This window comes from Nuphar pumila, chromosome 2 (genome assembly GCF_984573655.1).
Source record: "Nuphar pumila chromosome 2, dmNupPumi1.hap1.1, whole genome shotgun sequence".
In the NCBI taxonomy this organism is placed as follows: Eukaryota; Viridiplantae; Streptophyta; class Magnoliopsida; order Nymphaeales; family Nymphaeaceae; genus Nuphar; species Nuphar pumila.
In genome coordinates, this window is record NC_143250.1 from 65296285 (window position 1) to 65311398 (window position 15114).

The following is a 15114-nucleotide window of genomic DNA, read 5'->3' on the forward strand; positions in this document are numbered from 1 at the left end:
GTGGAGGATGTCTTGATCGTGATCAACTTCAACCCAATGATTTTTTTTTCAAACAGGTCAGCGATTAAAATTTTTGTTTGGATCTGATAACAGACCTGGGCATGCTGCTGGTCGTGGATGCTTGCTGTGGGTTTCGTAACTCCTTTTTTCTCGTGACTACCTACTGCCGAGTTGATATCTCCTGTCGTGATTAAAAAGTTTGATTGCTGTTGGTGATTCTGCACCTGTTTGGGGCCCTGTTTGATTGCTTGTGGTGTTTTGTTTGTGTGAGATCTTGATATCGTGGAAATGGGTACAGTCTTTTGATTGCTGTTGGTGGTTTTTTTTTATGAGATCTTGATATCGTGGAAATGGGTACAGTCTGCACTGAAGCACGTTAGTTTATGTGGGTTACAATCTTTGCCTTCTAATCTGCAGTGAATGTTTGAAAGAGATCAGTGATTCTATTTCAGCCGTGATACCCTGATTTTCTTTTGGGCCCTGAGTTGGTTTTTTATCGTGTTTTCATGTCTTGACTTTCTGTTTTTCTTTAAGAAACAACAATCCAACTCCTAGAGGTGTTGCTCGTAATTGGAAAATGGCTGATTGTCGATCTGTACATGTCTGGGGAGCTACCCTTGCTATGAAACAGGTTCTGCGTATGCAGAAGTTATGTGGTCGTGATTCACTGACGTGCTGATTTTTTTTTGTCGGCTGCTGCTCATTACTGTCGTGGGGTTGTTTTTTGGTTCGTGTGTGAACAACTGCTGATGGTAATATCAGTTGGTGTGTGAGTGGAACACACGGTTTGTTTTTCTGTTTTTGTTTGGAGTTTGTTTAGTTTTGTGGAACCAGAAGTATGGCTGAAACTTCGAAATGTGATTCAAAATTGGAAAATATTGGAGAATATAAGGCATTTGCCAATCCATTTTCGTACGGCTCGTCTGTCAGGTTGAATGACACTAACTATGCCAGGTGGTCCAGAACATTTATGATGTCGGTATCTGGACATCGTCGAAAACATATCTTGTTGGAAGACGAACCCACTGAAAAGGTAGGAAAATATGTTACCTGGGATGAAGATAATGACATAGTTATATCATGGATTATGAATAGTGTCGAACCCAATATTGCAGATGGTTTAATTTACTATAATTCGGCCAAACAGATATGGGACAATCTTCGAGATACATACTCACAAGAGACGAATGTCAGTCGTATCCTACAAGTTGAACAAGAAATATATAATTTACAGCAGGGAGATCAAAACTTGGCCCAGTACTATGCCTCCGTAAAAGCTGCGTTTGAAAGACTTAATGCTCACAGACCCCTCTGTTTTTCGCACAAAAGGATCATCAAGAACAAACTATGGTTGCTCGGTTTCTTACAGGTTTATCTTCAGAATTCTCTGTTGCAAAAGTCCAAATGTTGACTGGTTCGGATGTACCTACTCTTGCTGAGGCATATAATCGTCTGAGCAGACTTGCGATCTCACTTCCACAGTCTCAGCCTGTGACTCAGTCGTCTGCCTTAGTTGTCTCCTCTGGTTATGGGCGTGGAAATCTTCAGAATATCAGAGGACGAGGTCGCGGACGAGGTGTGGGAGGCAGAGGAAAGCTTCAATGTATATTTTGTGGAAAATCTGGACATTTAGAAGATCGTTGCTGGGATAAGCATGGCCGTCCAACCTCCTCTTCATCAAAGTCATATGCTCCTAAAGCAAATGTTACTACTCTCGAGGCAGCAAAGGCACAGGAAAATATCTCTACAAGTGACAGTAGTATCACCCTCAGTCGTGCTGAATATGATGAGCTGATAGCTCTTCGTCCTTTGAGTTCCACCTCTCCTGTAGCTGGGGTTGCCTATTCAACTGGAAATTCTCTTCATCCGACTCACAGTAAGTGGATTATTGATTCTGGTGCATCCAGACATTTGTGTGGAAATTCACTTGTTTTTTAAGATATAAAGGATATTAAGGCTCAACTTGGAGTCTCATTAGCCGATGGGAGCACCTCCCGGTTGTTGGTCAGGGAAATATTTCTATCTCCTCCTCATTACAGTTGAAAAATGCTCTTCATGCTCCAAAATTTCCACAAAGTTTACTCTCTGTTAGTTGCCTTATAAAAGAACAAAACTGTAGAGTAATATTTGATCCAATGGGTTGTCATTTTCAGGATTTGCTGAGGGGGAAGAAGATTGGTGGAGGATATAAAGAAAATAGAATTTACTACCTATATCATCCAATGGGTACCGTTCATGCTGCAGTGGACCATTCATTCAGTCCTGTTCAGTGGCATCGTCGTCTTGGTCATCCTTCATTGTCAAAGCTCCGTTCAGTCTTTCCTCAGATTCCTTTCACCACATCATTTCCGTGTGAAGCATGTCAGCTGAGCAAGCATCATCGAAGTTCGTTTCCTTCGAGTCAGAGTCAGTCTAGTAATAAGGTCTTTGAACTTCTTCATGCAGATGTATGGGGTCCTAGTAAGATTCCTACTAGGACTCAATGTCGATACTATTTAGTTATTGTTGATGATTTCTCTAAGTTGTCATGGGTGTTTTTAATAAATGAACGATCTGTCGTTCCAAGTATTATCAAATCTTTAATTCTTGAAATAAAAACTCAGTTTGAATCTAGTGTCAAGATTGTTCGCACTGATAATGCTCTCGAGTTTAAATCCAAAAATCTGTTACAGTTTTACCAAGATAGTGGCATCCAACCCCAAACTTCTTGTGCTTATTCATCTCAACAAAATGGGGTGGCAGAGCGAAAACATCGTCACCTACTTGATGTTGCCAGGACCATTATGATTCAATCTAATGTTCCTACGTTGTACTGGGGAGATGCAATTACAACTGCTTGCTATCTGATCAACAGCATGCCTTCCTCCTCTGTGGGTGATCAAATTCCAATTCATATCCTAAAACCCAATACCCCCCTCTTCTCCCTCTGGACCAAAGTATTTGGATGTGTTTGTTTTGTACACAAAATTGGCCCTGACCGTGATAAATTAGCTGCTCAAGCTACCAAATGCATATTTATCGGTTATCCCAAAAATCAAAAGGGATATCGATGTTATGATCCCACTTCTCGCCGAGAGTATGTCAGTGCGGATGTCTCGTTCTTGGAATCCACTCCATATTACTCTAGTACTGGGTCCCTGCTGCAAGTTGATCCAGCTGAGTCTTGTCCATTACCTATACCTCCTTTTTCTTTGGAATCCGTGCCCTCATTCCCGAACCAAACTTCATCCTCTTCCAGATTTCATAATCCTCCATTGGTATATATGTGCGTAGAGATCCACCTCCGCAAGTGCCTTCATCTTCTTCTTCCCCTGAGGTAAGTTCTACTGACAATAGTGATCTTCATGATGGTGATAACAGGCCGATTGCTCTACGCAAGGGGACACGCCAATGTACCTTATATCCCATATCTCATTTTGTCTCCGATGCCAGAATTGGAAATCAGATGAAATCTTTTATTTCAGCTTTATCTGCTGAAACTATTCCTCTGAACTATCAGCAGGCAGAGCTTGATACTCGCTGGAAGCTGGCTATGCAAGAAGAAATGAATGCTTTAATATCTCAGCATACATGGGATCTAGTTGATTCCCCAGCAAATGCTGACATTGTTGGATGTAAATGGGTATATACTATAAAGTACAAATCTGATGGATCAATTGAAAGGTACAAGGCCAGATTAGTAGCCAAAGGGTATACTCAGACATATGGTATTGATTTCTTTGAAACCTTTTCGCCTGTTGCACGGATGGGTACCATTCGTCTTGTTCTCTCAGTTGCTGTTCTGCATGGTTGGAGCTTGTACCAATTAGATGTGAAAAATGCATTTCTATATGGGGACTTATCTGAGACCGTTTACATGCAACAACCTCCAGGATTCGAGGTTGAGGGGGAGTGTCAGAAGGTGTGTAGACTGAAAAAGGCGATTTATGGCTTGAAACAAAGTCCTCGTGTATGGTTTCAAAAGTTGTTTGAAGTGATGTCACGTTTTGGCTTTAATAGGTCAGTAGCAGATCATACACTGTTTATAAAGAAAACTAGCTCTGGCATAATTGTTATGGTGGTATATGTGGATGACATCATTCTTACAGGAGATGATGTGAAAGCTATTGATGCCACAAAGGCTCATCTTCAAAAACACTTTGTTACAAAAGACCTTGGTTCACTGAGGTATTTTCTGGGTATAGAAGTTGCCAGGAACCGTGAAAGGATGGTTTTGTCTCAACGGAAGTATGTTATTGACTTATTAAAGGAAACAGGAATGTTGGGAGCTAAACCAGCAAATATTCCCATGGACCATAAAGTTCAGTTGTTTGAAGAGGCACACTGGAATGCAGCTATTATGATTCTCAGATATCTAAAATCTTCTCCTGGAAAGGGGTTATTGTTCAGGAAAGGTGAAACTCTGGAGATAGTGGCCTATTCTGATGCTGACTATGCAGGATCTGTAGTGGATAGAAAATCTACCACAGGATTCTGTGTGTTCCTGGGAGACAACTTGATCTTTTGGAGAAGTAAGAAACAAAATGTGGTTTCTAGGTCGAGTGCAGAATCAGAATATTGGGCTATGTCCCAAACAACTGCTGAATTGATGTGGATTCGTACTGTTCTTCTTGATCTTTAGGTGAAGCTGTCCTCTCCCATGACCATGATGTGCGATAACAAAGCTGCAACGTATATCGCGAACAATCCTGTATTTCATGAGAGAACAAAGCACATTGAGGTTGATTGCCACTATGTAAGGGATATGGTTCAAGCTGGTCATATCACTACAAAATATCTAAAGTCAGAAGACCAAGTTGCAGATATGTTTACAAAACCTCTCGCTAGACCAAATTCTCAAAATGTTGTGACAAGCTGAGCATGATTGATATCTATGCTCCAGCTTGAGGGGGAGTGTTGAGAATAGGTGGTTTTAAGTAAAGTTCTTTTATTTTAATATGCTATTTGGAATGTTGCTTTTATAATGAGGCTTTATTGTAATTAGTCTTTTAAGCCTCTCTCTATTTAACATAGAGAGAGGCCCTAATAACATAACGGGTTCTGTGTTTTCTGGTGTAGCCGTCTCTCTCTCTCTCTCTCTCTCTCTCTCTCTCTCTCTCTCTCTATCTATCTATCTAGGGCTAGGTTCATCGTCTACATCATGAATATCCTATTGAAAGAGCATTGGGACATTAGTTTATTGTAAGAGTGAAATTTTGTTTATGCATGCATACCAACGTGAGAAATCTGAATCTATCCACGATGGTGAGTAAGTAAATAGATTTCACACCTGAAAAACGTGTTTTATTCTGCTTGCACGATGGTGTGAACAGGTACATCGATGCATACATGAGATAAAAACTTCATACGCATGCAGCCAAAAATTTGGTATATACATATGCATGCATATTGAACCGAAATATGGGTATTTTTACATGTTAACGATTTCTCTTTTCTGGGATTAAAAGCTGGCCCAGATCTGTTGCATATGTGGTTTCAAAAGAAAAATAAAATAAAAATAAAAGGTTAAACTAACACAGCATGGTTGATAGGGGTCTGACAGTGCACGTCTCTCTGTGATGGGGTGCTGCAGGTTCAAACTCCTAGTGGTCAATTGAACAGCATCTAGTGGGGTCTACCGACCCCCAATATGTCTAGACATAAAAGATTTCTGAGCTTTGTTTTTTTTTTGGGACCGAACAAAATATTGTTCAGTCCCAGCCGACTGGTTCGGCTGGGGCTGAACCTCTGTTAAGAATCTTGATGATCAACTGCATGTTTGGGTCATGAATCATGAATATAAATATGTATACCTATATATACATGAAGAGACTTCTTTTCTCAGGTAATGTATGTATATATATATGGAATGCTGTCAATTTGGTTTTCCTGGTATTTCTCATAATATACAGCTGGAGTCTCTTGGCTGCGTTGAAATTAGGTAAAGCCTAATGGAAACTTGTGCTGGGCAGTGTTTCACATACAAAAAAAAGAAGTTTTTTTTTATAACTTGTTTCTTGGGGCCAGCAGTCTGGACAGCAGACCAGCCGAGCAAGCTGGCCAGACCCGGCCAGTAGACTGACAGGCCTGCTGGGCCCAGCCGAGCTCGGCAGGGCAGGGACTGTTACAAACACAAAAAAAAAAAGAAAAATTTCTGTGTTAGTACATAAAATTGTCAGTTATGATCACTCTTTGTGCATGGATCAACCTGGACACAGTTTATTTTAACAGGAAATTTCCAGATTTGTTGCTCATGTTAGACTTGGCATTATGTATGCAAATGTATGGGATTTTCACATGCATGATATTGCTTGCTTTAGTCTTAAATGCAAATTTGCTATCACATGTATACACAAACTGCTAATGGGAATGTCTACGGTATGTGCTTATGTGGGAGTGTGTTCTCATGCTTGCTTGACAAATGAAAGCAAGTAAGGCATATGAATGTTGGAGATCATGCACATTTTAACTTGGCATATATGAACGTGCATTGGAAGCATGTTAACATTATTGCATTTGATGAGCAAACTGGATCATCGTAGGTCTGGTAAGCCTTGAACTTAGATATGCTCCTTCTTTACTTGTTTCTAATGCATAGCAAAAGTCACATTGATATTATTTTACTATATTGCAATGTTCTATATTTTTCGCGGGTTGTGGTCCCGTGATGGGTCTCGTATGGGGATATGCGAGTTTGTGTATTGATTTTTGCATGTTGAATTGCAAATTAATGAATTGATCATTAATAACAAGATAAAGAAAGAGAACAGTGTAATATACGTTCTGAAATATCACGTCGTTAGAATGAGACTCTTAAAGTTGCAGTTTTGGAGAATCATGATGATACAAAAACTCTGTGTGCATTGTTGTTACCCCTGAACCCGATATGAAGGTTCTTTCACCTGACCACGATTTTAGAGAGAGTCTGTCACTTTACCTGCGGGTGGTATGTAAACACAACTATTGTTTTTGTATATCAAGAAAGTGATACTTGTGGATGTGGAGGTATCTGATGTCCCGACATTAGATGTGAAGGTCTAATGTTCCGAAGGTTGATTGGGTCGAGGGCTAAGTTTGGAACCCAGTAATAAAATACAACTTGTGTACTAAGTTACTCGGGGAACCCTACTTGACCTCGAAAATTCTTAACCGTTTAGTGTATCCACGGGCAACGGTAATAAAAAGATGAACTTAAATTGTGTGCATTAAATAAGGACATGCATATAAAAAGAATACCCCCATAAAATATAATAATGATTCATGCATGTGCATAGAAATCATGTATATTCCTGCTATGCATTAGATCATACATATTTACTTGCTCCCTTGTGATATATAAGTGATTGCATGATATGTGCTCTTTATTGCATGATAACATGTTTTTAATACATAATTAATGTTTCTTATTAATAGTAGTTGTTCGCTCTTGTTTAACACTTGTTCCATGTTGCTTAAATGATTGCTGAAATTATGAATTTGTCATAATTGCATCCTTCTAAATTATTGCATGAATTTATCTATATTCCTTATGCTTATTTGTTTCACTAGAGGGATTCGTACACAGAATTCTTTGAATTTCTGACACCCCTACTTTTGTGTTTTTCGCAGTCTCAGATGCTCAGTGAGGCGACTTGCTCATGAAAAGAGCTACGAGGGGACTACATGACTGCTTGCAACATGATTATTTTCTTTTTTTTATGCACTTTGATATTTTGCGATTGTCACGTGACTATTATTTTTTAATTAATAAAGTTGGTTTGCTATGGTTTAGATGATGGGTGTAAGATCCCTTATGGTTATGGTTATGTTGGAACTATAAGGACCCTTGGTCTCTTGTAGTATTTTTCGCAAATGAAAAAAAAAATTGATATTTTTCAACGGGTATGAGATGGGGTCATTACATGCCCAAAGTTGTCAACTTGTTTTATTTTCCAAAAAAGCATTGTTTCCGCTGATAAAAACTCTAAAAAATGAAAAGTTTTCAAAGTATTTTCAAAAGCTTGAAAGTTTGAAATTTTGGGGCGTTACAATTGTAAACTTGTAATAGGTAATGCCCATTACGGGTATTTTTATCATTTCACATTATGTAATAGGTTGTGCCCATTAGGGGCACTTTAGACCTTTTCTATTTTTCTTTCTTTTCCTTATTTTTTGTATTTTTATTTCCAGCTAAGGGCATTAATGTCCTTAGCACAGAGAGCCATTGGGAGCTCCCCAACGGTCGTTGGGGGTGCTTCCAATGGCTATTTGAGCTCTCTATTGCCTACATAAAGGGGATGAATCCCCTTCTTGTATTATGCTTTTCTTGAGCATTTTATATATAAATTTTGTTATTTTTATTTTTATTTTTATTTGTTTTTTGCTTAGCCCATAAGAGGCTTTTGAGTTGATTGTATTGATTCATAACTCATAAGTGACCATGTGTTTGTGTGCACTTACTGTAATCTTGTAAGCCCAAAAGTGGCAACCATTTGTGCACATCTTTATTTCATTACAGATTGGACTTCCTCTTATATACAAAAAGCATTAAAAATTACATGTTACAGTGACTAGCAATAAAGGGAAATTTTTTAATACAGCCCGTGTTAACCTGACCACAAAAGAAACATTGCAGTTCTAAAACTTGGTACTAGGGATGGCAGTGGAGGGTATGAAACGGGGATGGAGGCGGGGACGAAGGTTAAAATCCATCCCCGTCCGGGGATGGTGGCGGGGATGGACGTGCACTTTTCCCCGCCCCGCCCCATCCCCGCCTCATCCCCACCCCGACCACTTTTCCCTGCAATATCCCCACCCCGCCCCGCCTCATCCCCGTTTGAACCGAGGATGGAGGACATGAAACAGGGATGAAGGCGGGGGTGGAGGATAAAATCCATCCCCGCCGGGGATGGAGGCGGGGGTGGAGGATAAAATCTTGAGGCGGGGCGGGGGTGGAGACCTTGTCCCCCACCCCGCCCCGCCCCACTGCCATCCCTACTTGGTACTATGCCACTCCTAATAGAATGCAGCCAAAATTAAAGCAAGTATGCTGCTCTTATTCAACGTTTATGTTCCAAAGCTACATCGATAATTCTGAAAATGAATAATATATAAGCAGAGTATTTTCTTTTACATAACTACTATAATTCTAGAAATCAATAAATTTTTTTTTTATTTCTTTTGCATATATATGATAAAGGTTTATCAAAAAGTTCACATAGGTATCTAAAAACCTCATATACAAGCAATGAATTCAAATGCGTACAAATTCGCTGACAAGAGCATCAGGTGTGCACTCTCCTATGACATCACCCTCGTATCCGTCACCCACAAGCTCCATATTTACCTGAAAACATAGTATTAAATCATGCATATGACAGGAAAAGTAGACCAAATAGAAACATTATATAAGCCACTTTTAACAAAGAACATTCTCTCAAAAGCTTCAAAGTTCAAACGCTAAATTATTTTCGTGTACATGTCTTTGAATGCATATACTATGAAAATAAACAAAAGAAATAAGAATGGAGCAAAAAAGTTAAATAATGCATGTTTGACTAGTACTTTTTATATCTTTCCAACTTGTTTTACTGTTCACCTATTTTTATCAAGTGATGCATGTGACAGAATTCCATAGGTCAATGGAAAGTAAGCAATATTTCCCGTGCTGTTCAGTCTATAATGTTAAGTTGTATATATATATATATATATATATATATAGAGAGAGAGAGAGAGAGAGAGAGAGATATGTGTGTGTGTATATTATTTATAATGATGTAATAGGTAAATATCCTCTAGGGGTATTTTCATTATTTTACTCATGTAACAGGGACTGTTCATTAGGAACAGTTTTTCCCATTTTTTCTTTTTTTTTGTATTTTGCACTTTTAAGCAAGGGCTCTATGATCTTTTAACCATAGAGTCGTTGGGAGCTCCCAACTCCCAACGACTCTATTGAGAGCTCCCATTTGGTCTCTCTCTCTCTCTTTCTTTATTGAAATGTGTATAAATAGGGGTTTTGTTCCCCCTCATTGTTTAATGCTTCTCTTAAGCATTCATGCTCAATAATATCAATACTTTTTATATTTTGTGTTCTTCTCTTTAGTTCTTTAATGTCCTCAATGCACTTAGTGCTTGTGTTGTGACTTTGTGCTCTTGTATTGTACCTTCGTTGGTGTACTAACCACATTTTTTTTTAGTTTATATATAAAATACGTAAATGATTTAGGCCTGGGATCCAAGTTCTGGATCCAGGATCCATTAGGGATCCATCTTTATATAATATTATAGTCATATATATACATTAAACAACTGTTGGAGGAGAAGGATTCATGTGGAAGACACAGAATGATTTTCTTTGTTGGTTCATATCGCCGACCCCAATTGTTTTGGGATGAAGGCGTAGTTGTTGTTGTTGTATATATACATGAGAGAAACGAACGATATTAAAATAAATAATAAATAAAATAAATACTAAAACCAAGATGCATATATGAAATTAGATCCGTATGGGTCCGAACCGAACCGCAGACCCAAATGGGTAAAGGACCCCAGATCTACGTTATAGCTGGATCGCGGGTGTAAAACCCGGATTTAAAAAATATATATATATATCGGACCCGGGCCGGGTCGGGTCCGGACCCGACCCAGGCCCATTGTCGTTAGGGTTTTTAAAAAAACAAAACCCGACACAGGAGAAAGGATTTTGAGAAAAACCCTTTTCCCTGTGCGCCGCAACCCCCCCCCTTTTTTTAAACCCGATAAGGATGGAAATCAGGGTTTCCCGATTTCACGCCTCCTCCCCCGAGCTCTTTAAGAGCACCAATGGAGGACAAGGGGAGGCACACCTCCCCCTTGCGTCTCCTTCTTCCCTGCGCACGCCTCCAGTGCCGCCGCTGCTGCAACCCCCGCCGACGTCGATCGACGACGCCAACCATCGTCGTCGGCCTCTTCCCAGGTACGTCATCTCCTCCTCCCTCTTCTCCTCCCCCCCCCCCCCCCCCCTCTCTGTCAACTCGCCGAGGCGTCGTCAGGAGGCGCCCGGCCCCCCTGCCGCGTCCTCCCACCTCTCCTGTGCTCTTTGGAGGCTCGACAGGTGGCCTACGAGGCCCCTGTCGTCCCCTCTTCCATCTGGGGGTGCGCTGGAGTGCCGCAGGGGACCAATGGCCCCTGCGACACCCCTGTGGGTGATAGGGAAACCGACAGGAGGTCGGTTGCCCCCTGTCACCCCTGTCCGAGCTCTCTCTCTCTCTGGCAGGGGTTAGCCCCCCAAGACGCCTCTCAATCTCCGGTTGGCAAGGGCAATGCCCCTGCCGTTTCCTGTTTTCCCGGCCGGCAGGGGAGATGCCCCTGTCGCCCTTTGTTTTGCTGGGCTGGCAGGGGCTCACCCCTGCCGCCTCTTGGCTTCTTGGAGGGCAGGGGATATCCCCCTGCTGCCCCTTGATTCTCGGCACGCAGGGGGCTTGTCACCCTTGTGGCTCCGTGGATTTGTCAGGCAGGGGTCGAGGCCCCTGCCATTTGTTGGTTCTTTTGGCAGGGGCCGAGGCCCTTGCCGTCCCTTGATTCGTCAGGCAGGGGCTGGGGCCCCTGCCATTCCCTATTTTTGTCAGGCAGGGGCCAAGGCCCATGCCATTCATTTTTGTGCCAGGCAGGGGCCGAGGCCCCTGCCGTTCTCTGTTTTGCGAGGTAGGGGCCGATACCCGTGCCCTTCATTATTCTGTCTGGCAGGGGCCGAGACCCCTGCTATTCTGAGTTGGCACGGGGACCAGTGTCCATGCCACTTGTTACCTTCGTGAGGCAGGGGCCGAGGCCCCTGTCAGCTGTTTTGTCAGGTAGGGGCCGATGCCCCTGCCATGCGTGACCGTGTTTGGCAGGGGCAGAGGCCCCTGCCCTTCGCTTCCTTGTCAGGCAGGGGCCGAGGCCCCTGCCATTCGCTATTTTGGCAGGCAGGGGCCGAATCCCCTGCTATTTTATTGTTCTGTCGGAAGGAGCCGAGAGCCCCTGCCGCCTTGCTGTTTTCGGCAGTGGCTCGTCCCTGTCGCCTAAACCTACCCATGTCCTCGTCGCACCATTAATTATATTAGCAAAATTGAATATTTAACACTCTTGCATATTTATGCAACAGGTCCCGATCGTGCTCTGCGGCTCAACCCTCGTATTATCTTCACGCGTAGGCGTACGCTGCTGCACGACATTCCGAGGTAGGGTAAAGTCGCACAAGGGGCAATAGATCTAATTAAGTTGAAATAATTAAGATGTCCATGCTAGTTGTACTTAGATTTATATTGCTTTTGCGTGGCGTATTATTTTTGTCTGCATGCTTATGAGTCGAGGTACGATTTTACTCTTCGAGTATTAATTTGCGTATTTGCTTATGGGTTGAAGGTGGTTTCGCACTTTTTCTAATACTTATGCTCTTAATTTCTTGCATATATACTTGCTTGTACGTTCCTATGGGTTGATGTACAATTTCATTCTTCAATTATTATTTTGCGTAGTTGTTTATGAGTTAAGGTGTGGTTTCGTATTTCTTGAAATACATATGCCCATGTTTGCTTGCATCCATTTTTGCCTGCACGTTTCCTTTGAGTGAGGTACGACTTCGTGTCCCATGTATTACTTATGACCTTATGTGTTTGCCTATCTAAGTGGTTAAGGTATGGTTTGGCACCTCGTGTGTTACTTATGCGTTTTTCCCTCGATGTGCGGCATCGCAAGTCGGATATCACCCCTGCCGCCTCTTGGCTTCTTGGAGGGCAGGGGATATCCCCCTGCTGCCCCTTGATTCTCGGCACGCAGGGGGCTTGTCACCCTTGTGGCTCCGTGGATTTGTCAGGCAGGGGTCGAGGCCCCTGCCATTTGTTGGTTCTTTTGGCAGGGGCCGAGGCCCTTGCCGTCCCTTGATTCGTCAGGCAGGGGCCGGCCCTTGCCGTCCCTTGATTCGTCAGGCAGGGGCTGGGGCCCCTGCCATTCCCTATTTTTGTCAGGCAGGGGCCAAGGCCCCTGCCATTCATTTTTGTGCCAGGCAGGGGCCGAGGCCCCTGCCGTTCTCTGTTCTGCGAGGTTGGGGCCGATACCCCTGCCCTTCATTATTCTGTCTGGCAGGGGCCGAGACCCCTGCCATTCTGAGCTGGCACGGGGACCAATGTCCATGCCACTTGTTACCTTCGTGAGGCAGGGGCCGGGGCCCGTGTCGGCTGTTTTGTCAGGTAGGGGCCGATGCCCCTGCCATGCGTGACCTTGTTTGGCAGGGGCAGAGGCCCCTGCCCTTCGCTTCCTTGTCAGGCAGGGGCCGAATCCCCTGCTATTTTATTGTTCTGTCGGAAGGAGCCGAGAGCCCCTGCCGCCTTGCTGTTTTCGGCAGTGGCTCGTCCCTGTCGCCTAAACCTACCCATGTCCTCGTCGCACCATTAATTATATTAGCAAAATTGAATATTTAACACTCTTGCATATTTACGCAACAGGTCCCGATCGTGCTCTGCGGCTCAACCCTCGTATTATCCTCACGCGTAGGCGTACGCAGCTGCACGACATTCCGAGGTAGGGTAAAGTCGCACAAGGGGCAATAGATCTAATTAAGTTGAAATAATTAAGATGTCCATGCTAGTTGTACTTAGATTTATATTGCTTTTGCGTGGCGTATTATTTTTGTCTGCATGCTTATGAGTCGAGGTACGATTTTACTCTTCGAGTATTAATTTGCATATTTGCTTATGGGTTGAAGGTGGTTTCGCACTTTTTGCAATACTTATGCCCTTAATTTCTTGCATATATACTTGCTTGTACGTTCCTATGGGTTGATGTACAATTTCATTCTTCGATTATTATTTTGCGTAGTTGTTTATGAGTTAAGGTGTGGTTTCGTATTTCTTGAAATACATATGCCCTTGTTTGCTTGCATCCATTTTTGCCTGCACGTTTCCTTTGAGTGAGGTACGACTTCGTGTCCCATGTATTACTTATGACCATATGTGTTTGCCTATCTAAGTGGTTAAGGTATGGTTTGGCACCTCGTGTGTTACTTATGCGTTTTTCCCTCGATGTGCGGCATCGCAAGTCGGATATCACCCCTGCCGCCTCTTGGCTTCTGGCAGGGCAGGGGATATCCCCCTGCTGCCCCTTGATTCTCGGCACGCAGGGGGCTTGTCACCCTTGTGGCTCCATGGATTTGTCAGGCAGGGGTCGAGGCCCCTGCCATTTGTTGGTTCTTTTGGCAGGGGCCGAGGCCCTTGCAGTCCCTTGATTCGTCAGGCAGGGGCTGGGGCCTTTGCCATTCCCTATTTTTGTCAGGCAGGGGCCAAGGCCCCTGCCATTCATTTTTGTGCCAGGCAGGGGCCGAGACCCCTGCCATTCTGAGCTGGCACGGGGACCAGTGTCCATGCCACTTGTTACCTTCGTGAGGCAGGGGCCGAGGCCCCTGTCGACTGTTTTGTCAGGTAGGGGCCGATGCCCCTGCCATGCGTGACCTTGTTTGGCAGGGGCAGAGGCCCCTGCCCTTCGCTTCCTTGTCAGGCAGGGGCCGAGGCCCCTGCCGCCTTGCTGTTTTCGGCAGTGGCTCGTCCCTGTCGCCTAAACCTACCCATGTCCTCGTCGCACCATTAATTATATTAGCAAAATTGAATATTTAACACTCTTGCATATTTACGCAACAGGTCCCGATCGTGCTCTGCGGCTCAACCCTCGTATTATCCTCACGCGTAGGCGTACGCAGCTGCACGACATTCCGAGGTAGGGTAAAGTCGCACAAGGGGCAATAGATCTAATTAAGTTGAAATAATTAAGATGTCCATGCTAGTTGTACTTAGATTTATATTGCTTTTGCGTGGCGTATTATTTTTGTCTGCATGCTTATGAGTCGAGGTACGATTTTACTCTTCGAGTATTAATTTGCATATTTGCTTATGGGTTGAAGGTGGTTTCGCACTTTTTGCAATACTTATGCCCTTAATTTCTTGCATATATACTTGCTTGTACGTTCCTATGGGTTGATGTACAATTTCATTCTTCGATTATTATTTTGCGTAGTTGTTTATGAGTTAAGGTGTGGTTTCGTATTTCTTGAAATACATATGCCCTTGTTTGCTTGCATCCATTTTTGCCTGCACGTTTCCTTTGAGTGAGGTACGACTTCGTGTCCCATGTATTACTTATGACCTT

At 43.2% G+C, this 15114-nt stretch overlaps 1 protein-coding gene across 5 annotated transcripts in view; it reads right to left on the reverse strand.

Annotated features, from left to right (window-relative positions):
* Window positions 1–15114, reverse strand: part of LOC149845609 (putative triglyceride lipase) — a 269765-nt gene that overhangs the window by 66173 nt on the left and 188478 nt on the right. For 2 of the 5 annotated variants that reach the window (XM_089995861.1, XM_089995865.1), the window contains one exon: window positions 9236–9304. The exons of 1 other annotated variant lie outside the window; for it this stretch is intronic. In XM_089995861.1, the coding sequence (XP_089851987.1) occupies window positions 9236–9304 (69 nt within the window). Of the gene's footprint in view, window positions 1–9223; window positions 9305–15114 lie in introns of all 5 variants that reach the window. 2 more of the 5 variants (XM_089995860.1, XM_089995864.1) reach the window with 1 other exon arrangement.